At 32.0% G+C, this 10,598-nt stretch overlaps 1 protein-coding gene across 1 annotated transcript; it reads left to right on the plus strand.

Moving 5' to 3' along the window:
* The first annotated feature begins 407 nt into the window (after positions 1 to 407).
* LOC149258863 (expansin-A10-like) lies at positions 408 to 6,077 on the plus strand. The gene is made up of 4 exons (XM_089373620.1): positions 408 to 424; positions 4,858 to 4,997; positions 5,079 to 5,391; positions 5,730 to 6,077. Exons 1-4 carry the CDS (start codon positions 408 to 410, stop codon positions 6,031 to 6,033), a joined length of 774 nt encoding a protein of 257 aa, XP_089229746.1. The 3' UTR covers positions 6,034 to 6,077.
* Positions 6,078 to 10,598: the final 4,521 nt, after the last annotated feature.

Raw genomic sequence — 10,598 nt, forward strand, 5'->3', positions numbered from 1 at the left:
GTGTTTGTGCCTTGCAGGAATATCATAACCCCCGAGTAGATGACCAAGTTTTTCAAGAAGATATGTGATACAACATATTTTAACGCTTTCCCAAATGAATCTCGTGCTCGGTTGAATCAACTGCTTGGTTGGTTGGGACTGCTTCCTTCTATGATAATCTCCTGCCAAGAACAAAGCCAACAACCTAGAATACCCTCCAAGTACAAACCCAACAGCTAGCAGCCTAGAATAGAAAATAGAAAGATAATCAAGCCAAGAAAAAAGTGCACCATTGCAGGAGCAGACAAAGCACCCCATTGCAGGTTGCTCTATAGAAGGCCCTGAGGAGGGGCTCTAAGAAGGCTTAACCAATATAGAATATGTAGATAATCACTGGAATTCACCATGAGAAGTGAATGAGGAGTGAGATGGCTCACCAAGAGAAGTTAAGACAACCAAGAGAAGTGAAGACAAGTGGAATATCATGCAGAGAAGTGGAGTACTGCATGCAATATGTTCAAAATGTTTAAACATGTGTGATTTAGCACCATTACAAACATAAAAAAAATATATTCTTAATTGGTAACCATAAAAATGTTTAAACATGTGTGATTTATTTCTAAATCCTCGGCACCATTGCAAACATTAAATATATATATATATATATATATATATATATATTCCTAATTGGTAACCATAAAAATATTTAAACATGTGTGATTTATTTCTAAATCCTCGACACTATTGCATATATATATATATATATATGTATATATATATATATATACTCTCTTAATTAATAACCATAAAATGTCTACGAACTATATTAACATTAGTGACTTGAAACTAATTTTTTTTATATTAATTTATTTAGCTTAAGTTTTAATACATATTTCTTGGATCTGAGGCCAAATAAAACCTCTAAATTGCTTATTAGTTAAAATAACGGTTCGACCAAGCTCATACCTAGAAAAAAGGTGCTGCAGATGTTGCAACGACTGAAAAAGATTGAAGACATTGGGTTAAACCGAGCTAATAAACTTCGGTTTCTGGGCAGGGAGTAATGAAAATGTTAGAAACGATTACAATAGTCCTACTGCCACGAAGGGGGCAGGGTCTAATAATATGTTCTCCTGATGTGGGTTTGAATTCTGCTATTACTTGTATCTTCTGCATTTTAACAATTTATGAAGCTGGGCAGATCTGTGTATTCAATTTGTGGACATAAAACTTACTTTACTTTCACAAAGGGATGGAGGTTCAAACATATGGGAAGTGCCATTTTACAGACTGTGAGAATGTTTTGCACGTGAAATCACACTTTTCTTGAAAGACAATTAAAACGCTTTGACGTTTTCCAGCGTAAGGAAACCTATCACTTCAAACTTCAAAACTCGAGGGCCACCATTTGGAGGAGTTGTCTAGAAAGTCATGGAAATTTGGGTTATATTTAAAGAAAAATTGGGAAGGATTTTTGTAAATCCAAGTTATAATTGTTAAACTTTAAAATTTTAGCTGTCTTAGATGTTTTTGATGGTGCTGAATCCATTTTCACCATCAAAACACGATTCAAACATTGCCTCTATTAAATTTTTTTGTCCAAATTCAGACCACTTTTAACTATCCTAATGTAATTCCTCCTCAACCTCCTTCCACAACTCTTTTATGAAATATTATATCAATTTTCAAATCCCATAAGTTTATTTTTAAAAGATTTTAGTTTAATTATGTTTTGATATTTTTTTTTAAAGGTGTACGTTTTACTTATTTTTGTGTCAAAGACCGTGAAAACACTTTAACGTTTTGCCGGGCAAGGAAAAATATCACATCAAAATTCAAAACTCCAGGGCCACCATCAATAACAGCGCCATCTATCAAAATTTGTGCAAGAGTTATAGAATATTATATCAATTTTCAAATCCCAAAAGGTGATTTATGAAAGGGTTTAGTTTAGTTATTTTTATGTTTTGATTTTTTTAAGGATTATGTTTTAGTTAATTTTGTGATTAGATTGAAGTTTACATCATTTAAATATTTTTTAAAAGTTCTAAAATGTTAAATTTTGATTTGAAAACAATATAAATTTAGATAAGGTTTTGATAAAATTTAGTAGCAATTTTTGAAAATTTAAATTACACTTGTCTAGTATTACCATATTACTATCACCATTTAAGTGCCTAGATTTTTTATTTAAAATAAAATCTTTAATTGAATTAATTAAAAAATAATTAAGACATATATATTAAAATTTACCATTATTTAATATAATGAAATAGAAATCAGTTATGTAGTATATTCTAATTTCAAAATATACATAGCCAGAAACAAAAGTATATAACCATTGGATTCTTTATTAGAATTGATTACAAGGTAATGCAAGGTAAAGCTGCTTAATTAAGTATGCATGGTAGTGAAAGGCTTGCAAGCTAATATTATATATATATATAAAATGTAATGTAATGTAATGTAATATAATATAATATAATATAATATAATATAATATAATATAATATAATATAATAGGAATAAGTTTTTTAAGTATATAATCATGGGATTCTATGTTAGAATTGATTACAAGGTAACATTGTTTAATTAAGCATGTATGGTAGTGAAAGAAAATTATATATATTTATATTTATATATATATATATATATCATAGGAATAAGTTTTTTTTTCTAAAAGTCTTATTTTAAAAATTTAATGTTCTCCTGATTTGGATTTGAATTTGAATTCTGTTATTACCGGTGTATTCTATATTTTTATAACTTATGAATCTGGGTAGATTTGTATATTCAATTTGAAAACATAAAAATTATTGTAATTCTACAAAGGAATAGAGTTTCAAACAGATGTTATGCATATAATGTTAGATTTCCACATTTATTATTTTGGAAATCGATCACGTGGACTAACCGTCACATTGGGATCACGTGGACTAACTGCCACATTGGGATCCACTTTGGAACCACTCAAAAAGGTAATGATAATGGTTTGGAAGTTTACTAAGGTTTGCAAACCTCAACATGGTATCAAAGTCTTGGCCCATTCTTCGATTTGTGTTTGAGGGAGGTAGTTGGTGTTGGATTTTCACGATCTTGTGGACTAACCGCCACATTGGGATCCACTCTGGAACCACTCAAAAAGGTAATTATAATGGTTTGGAAGTTTACTAAGGCCTGCAAACCTCACATGGAACCACTAAAAAAAGTAATGATAATGGTTTGGAAGTTTACTAAGGCCTGTAAACCTCACATGGAACCACTCAAAAAGGTAATGATAATGGTTTGGAAGTTTACTAAGGCCTGCAAACCTCAACATGGTATCAAAGTCTTGGCCCATTCTTCGATTTGCGTTTGAGGGAGGTAGTTGGTGTTGGATTTTCACACTCACCAAGTTGGGAATCCATCACATGGACTAATAGCCACTCTGGTATCCACCTTGGGACCACTCAAAAAGGTAATGATAATGATTTGAAAGTTTACTAAGGTCTGTGAATTCACATGGATTAACCACCACTCCGTGATCCACCCTAGGACCACTCAAAAAGTTAATGATAATGGTTTGAAAGTTTATTACGATATGTGGGTTTTGGTGTAATGAAAACATCAACAAATGAAATCACACTTCTCTTGAAAGACAATCAAAACACTTCAACTTTTTCAAAGTGGACCACCATCAATAACAAATTTGTCTATCAAAATTTCAAATTGTGTAAGATTTATAGAATATTATATCAATTTTCAAATCCTTAAGGGTTATTTATAAAAGAGTTTTGTCCCGTTATTTATGTTTTGATTTTTTTTTAAAGGTGTATATTTTAATTAATTTTGTGATGGGATTGAAATTTCCCGTAATATAAATCATTTTTAAAAGATGAAAATGTGAAATTTATATATAGATTAAAAAATATGATTCAAATATTTTAATCTTAATTAAATATGAAAATTTGTATTTAGAAATAAATATATATATATATATATATAAAAGAAATCAAATAAAGTGTAATTTAAGTAGGTGACTAAAAGAATAGAAATTTGACTATGATTTTGATAAACTTTGATAAAGAATTTTGGAAATTTAGATTATGGTTGTCACAAGTGTCACTATTTTAGATGTCTGCCAAGAATAGAAATTTGGCTATGATTTTGATAAAATTTGATAAGGAATTTTAGAAATTTGGATTATGGTTGTCACAAGTGTCACTATTTTAGATATCCGCAACTTTTTTGATGAGTTGAATCTATTTTCCCCATAAAACTATTCAAACAGTCCAACTATTCTAAGTAAATAACCATCCAAACAAAATTATAGCCTCAATAAACAATACAATCCAATAATATAGGGTACACAAATTGTGGCTCACCTGGACCCACGCGAGTTGAACTATACAAATTCGATGAAAAGAACACGGTCAAATTCACAATAAACTATACCAAACAAAATATTTTGTCAAATGATATATAGAGTTTGGTTGAACAAATATCCCTTTCTATGGGGCCCACTTCTTCACTCTGGCTCTGCCCATTAGTTCATATCTGCAGAATGTGCAGGTCCACGTGCATGCACATCCCATGTGCTTCTTACTCAACAATACACATTTCTGTTCAAACATCAATTTACGATGCAGCACTACCAGACACAAAAATGCTTGAATACTACACCTATTGAAAGGATAGGGGTCTGGCACATCTATATATACAGCACAATCCTCATTTTAAATCCAAAGAGATAAGTTCTTCTCATTTGTTTAAGTCATTTTTATTGCCTCACATCTCCTTGATTCTCAGGATTTTCAAAGAGGTGCAACTCTTTAACTTACAGCCATAGCTCACTCATTGCGCTTGTTACTTCTAATTACTTGATATGATATATTGCAGATCCATGGAACTGGTTAAGAGCCTTGTAGTGATGCCATTGTTGACATTGATTTGGTTATTAACGGGAGTGCATGGATTTGGCGAATGGGAATTCGGTCATGCCACATTCTACGGTGGCGTTGATGCTTCTGGGACAATGGGTAATGTTACATAACTTCATATCTTTTCCTATATCAATATAAATTAGCATCTCATTAAACTGGGTTAATTTTTTGGTCCAGGAGGGGCGTGTGGATATGGGAATCTGTACAGCCAAGGTTACGGAACCGATACTGCTGCTCTTAGCACTGCTTTGTTCAACAACGGGCTAAGCTGCGGAGCGTGCTACGAAATGAAATGTATCGATGACCCGCAGTGGTGTTTGCCGGGCAGTGTGACCGTCACAGCGACCAACTTCTGCCCACCCAACAACGCCCTCCCCAACAACAACGGTGGATGGTGCAATCCACCCCTGCGGCACTTTGACATGGCGGAGCCAGCCTTTGAAAAGATCGCCAAGTATAAGAGTGGGATCGTTCCCATTCTCTACAGAAGGTAATTAATTGGTCCATCCTTAATTCGTATTCCAACCTCATTTCCTCGTACTTTTCTCTTTTCCAGCACCTAGTTCTCGGAAAGTAGCTGCAAATTTCAAATTTGTATGAGATATTTTGATTAGGTTTGAGATATTTAGATTAGGTTAGATTTAAGATTTTTGTGATGTATAACGTAGAAATAAGTTTTTTTTAAGATTAATTACATAATTAGTTCGAAAAATCAATCAGATTTAAAGCACATTTTGGAAAAATAATCCCTATGAACACAGTCTCAATATGAAAACACAGACACAGTCTCAATCTGTCTGGCTATTAACTTATGGGCTTAAAATGCAGGGTCCCCTGCTTGAGAAAGGGAGGAATTCGCTTCACCATTAACGGTCTCCCATACTTCAACCTGGTGCTCATCTCCAATGTTGGGGGAGCTGGAGATGTCCAGGCGGTTTCTATAAAGGGGTCAAATACTAGTTGGCAGCCGATGTCACGCAACTGGGGACAAAACTGGCAAAGCAATTCCTTCTTGAACGGGCAGAGTCTGTCCTTCAAGGTCACCACCAGTGATGGGCGGACAATTGTTTCATATAACACTGCTCCTTCTAACTGGCAATTCGGCCAGACATTCCAGGGAAGCCAACTTTAAGAAATGCCAGAGGCGAATGAATGTGTATAGCCATCGATCAATAATTTGGGATGATGTGGTGACTGGAGTACACCGGTGTCCGTTATTATCATTGTTGAATTGTACTATGTATCTGGATTGACCGAGATCAATGTTAGAGGAGTCTCTATAGCCATGTTCGTAGGAAGAATTGTCATTGTCATGTCCATTCCGTGTAATAATTTTCTTCCAAAATATATGTGCATCGCTTTCAAAACGGCGCCGAGTATATGGGGTTTCGATGAGAACTTCCAGAATAATAACTTTTGGTTTATTGCGTTCACTAGTTCCGAGCAAAACTTTTGTGCAGTGTTTACAGCAATCACATGAAATTTGTTGCATGATGTATAGATTAAAAAACCTAATGACCATTTTAATAGGTGTTTTCACTTTAAATAATTATTATTTAAAGTAATAACTTTTGTTTTATTGTGTTCAGTGGTTTCTTAATAAAACTTCTGTGCAGTGTTTATAGCAATCACATGAAATTTGTTACAATAATGTGTAAATAAAAAAAACTCATGTATACCATTTCAATGGAGTTGTTTAACTAGCCAGAGAAATTGTTTAGATGGTCAAAAGTGGTCGAAATTTGGGCAAAAAAATTCAAAAAATCTTGTAGATGCAGTATTTGAATTATGTTTTTTTATGGTGGAAATGAATTCAGCACCATCAAAAACATCTAAGACACCTAAAATTTTGAAGTTTAATAACTATAATTTAGATTTACAAAAATCTTTGTCAAATTTTCTCTAAATATAACTGGAATTTCCATAACTTCCCAGGCAACTTTTCTGCCTATTAAACTACGCCCATTTCAAAATATTTTTCACTTCACATAATTATCTCATAATTATCTCCTCTCTCCTCTGCCTCGTTAAACTACGCCCATTTCAATAAATGTTTTTCACTTCACATAATTATTATTTAAAACGTCGTTAGTGCCGATCAGATTTTAGAATGCTATAATCCGTTTTCACTTCAATTAAGTGAACGTTAATCGAAGACCTCACACAAGTACATTAATTATTTTAGAATATTATAATCCATATGAAGATCCCTTCCGGTCAACCACTATTATTTAAATTAATTTGAATTTTATAGCGTAGTCTAAATAGCTCAGAAAATAATGAAATTTTTCGCAAGATTATGATAAAATCGAGTAGAAATTGTTAAAAAATTTGGTTAGATAAATCAATCGTAGTTAGTTTATAGTTTCAGCTAATTTATATAGAGTCTGAATTTTGGAAGTGTTAATCATGTATGTATCAATTAAGATTTGCACTTCTATTTTTAGTGATTTTGAGTCTATTTAATCATCTAAATTGCATCGATTCAATTGCTTGAACTTATGTGATAATCTTAGATCATACATGCATGACTCACACTTCCTAAATTTACACTCTATGTAAATTGTCTAAAACTATAAGTGAACTAAGAGTAATTGGGAGTAATTATCTCCAATGCTCCCCTTATTTAGGACCATTATTTTCTATTGGTCTAAGTCTCACCGAGGCTTCCAATCCCTAAGTTTTATATATAAAACTCAAACACATCCCTTGTCAATGACTTTGTGAATATGTCAATCAATTGTTCTTTTAATTTAAAACATCCATTGTTCTTTTAATTTACAACATTCCAAGTAGATTTCTCTGTTGTTTATAAACTCTCTAGTGAAGTGATATATTGTATCAATATGCTTTCTTTTCTAATGAAAAACATGGTTCTTTGACAAAGCCATGGTTGAGTTATGACTTCTGTCAAAATACACTAAGGTTGGTCCCTCTTGTTTCTATTGTAGATCACTCAATACTTTGTGTAAGCAAATTGTTTGACAAATTATTGTTGTTGTTGCACCATACACTTCTTCTACTAATGGGATTTGCTCCTATTGCAATTGGAGTTGGTGTTGGTTTATGATTCATCTTCCTAACCCTCTTCAACATATCCATGGCATACCTTGCTTAAAACACAAAAATATATTAATTTCATTTAATGAATTAAATACCAAGAAAAATTGTCATTAACCCCAAATCGGTGATTTCAAACTCTTTCTTCATAGCTAATTTAAACTTTTCTACTAATAAATTCCCTTTGAATATCATATCATCAACATACAAACAAAAAATTATAATTTTTCCTTGCCCATTCACCTTTGTATACAATGTAGGTTCATTTCTACTTCTACTAAATCTATTGTTGATCAAATATGAACCAATCCTGCTATATCAATCTCTAGGAGCTTTCGTAAGTCTATAAAGAGCTTTATTCAACTTGTAAACCTTATTTTCTTGACCTTTAATCTAATATCTTAATGGATACTTCACATATACTTCATCTTCCAAAATTCCATTCAAGAATGTTGACTTTATATCTATCTGATAAAGTTTCCACTTGTTTAGAGTTTTTATGGCTAAGATAGCTCTAACTATATCTAACCTTGAAACTAGTGCAAAGGTCTCACCATAATCCACTCTGAGATGCTATGAAAACCATTTTTCTACCAATCTAGTGTTATAGATTTCTATTTCTCCTTTCTCATTGAGTTTTTTTGTAAACCCATTTAATACCTATGCAATCCTTATATTATGGTAATTCTACTAGATCCCATGTATCATTTTTCTCTATGGAATCCATCTCTTCATCCATTACTTTGACCCAATTGTCATCTTTCATTTCCTCATCAAAGCTTGTTGGTTGACAGGTAAATTATGAAAAATTGTAATTCACATATAAGTCTTCATATATCTCTCTCAAACTTATAATATTTCTAAGCCTTAAGGATTTAAATTCACTACTTAATTAAGGATTGGGAGCAGACTAAGTCGTTGGAGTAGATGGCTCACCTTGAATGGAATATCTTGGAGTTTTTGTTGGAGTATTTCTACTTAATGATTGGATTTGTGAATCTTCTCATACAACATACTCCTCTGCACTATCTTCTACCTAAGGTATCATTGCGCCAACTAATATAAATTTATCAATGCTTCCGTTCCATGATTTTCCTTAAATCCAACGTCTCTACCAATTATCAATTTCTCTATTAATGGATTGTACAACTTATATGCATTAGAGTGATCACTATAGCCAATAAAAATTCACTTCTGATTTACGTCATTTAACTTCTTTTTCGACTCCTTGGGCACATAAGTATATGCCACACAACCAAATACCGTGAAGTGTGATATATTACAACTCATACCTATCCATGCTTCCTATGCAACTCTATTCTTCAAAGTTTTAGTGGGAGATATATTTAAAACATAAATTGAGGAAGTTATTTATTCCCCTAAAAACTCATTTGATAGATGTTTTCTCTTCAACATACTTCTAGCCATATTTATGATGTCTTTGTTCTTCCTTTCAACTACACCATTTTGTTGTGGTATTTACATTTTTGTAAACTATCTTTTAATCCCATCATACTTACAAAAGTTGTGAAAATATTTTGAATCATAGTCACTTCCTATGTTTGATCATAACACTTTGATGTGTTCAACGCTTTCCTTCTCTTCCATTATCTTGAATTCTCGAAACTTGTCAAAAGTTTCAGACATCTTTGTTAGAAAATATACTTAAGTCTTTTTGTTGTAATCATTATGAAGGTTAGGAAGTAGTTACTTCCTCTAAGTGATTGTATGTGCATTGTACAACATATATCTATATGAACCAACTCCAAAGGTGCCTTTTCTCTATAAAACATTCCCTTAGGCAAATTTGTTTGATGTTGCTTTGCTAGAATGCAACTCTCACCAGAACTAGTTAGCTCTTGAATGGGAGATAACCCCTCAAACATATTATGTTGTTGTGATATCTAGGTCCACCAAAATGTAGATAACCAAAACCAAAGTATCATAACCAAAAATCATCTAAGAATTTTTCTTTTTGAATAAACGAGGAATCATGTATTACTTCATGGAAAGAGGATAAATCTTTGAGAATGCAAACTTTTGTGATCCATAATGATTAAGAGTGAAATCTTCCGGTAAATTACATCTCCAAATCTAGAGTCAACACATTTCGAACCATTGAGTGTGGTTCATCATTTGGACTTATGTGAATGTTTTGATCTAGACAAGCTAATATATACTTTTGAGATGCAAATGGTCAAAAAATGAAGTTCAAGAAAAATTAATAAAATAACTCATTTGAACGTTTTAAAATATTTACTAATTTGATAAATAATAAAATATTGTTAAAAATGAAACTTTCCCTTAATTGAATTAATTACAAGTCAAAAAATATTTTCTATACTATTTCATGAAGTTTATTTAATATTAATTATTTTATTATTATTATAATCTTAGGGGTTAAAGTATATATATATATATATCTGATAATCATAACAACTAACTATAATTTTTTTTTTGATCCAGTAAGAGTGGACCCTTCATTAATCGAGAAAAAATACATAATGTACATTTTTTTTCCATTAACGGGGTCAAGAACAACATCACCAGCTCTATAAACTCAACAGACAGTTGGGTTGACGCAACCCTGTACTTAACTCAAACAAAACTACAAAAGGACTGACTCTCAAACTACCA

This window comes from Pinus tabuliformis, chromosome 6 (assembly GCF_031772625.1).
Source record: "Pinus tabuliformis cultivar Carrire ecotype Pingquan chromosome 6, CPIR1, whole genome shotgun sequence".
NCBI lineage: Eukaryota > Viridiplantae > Streptophyta > Pinopsida > Pinales > Pinaceae > Pinus > Pinus tabuliformis.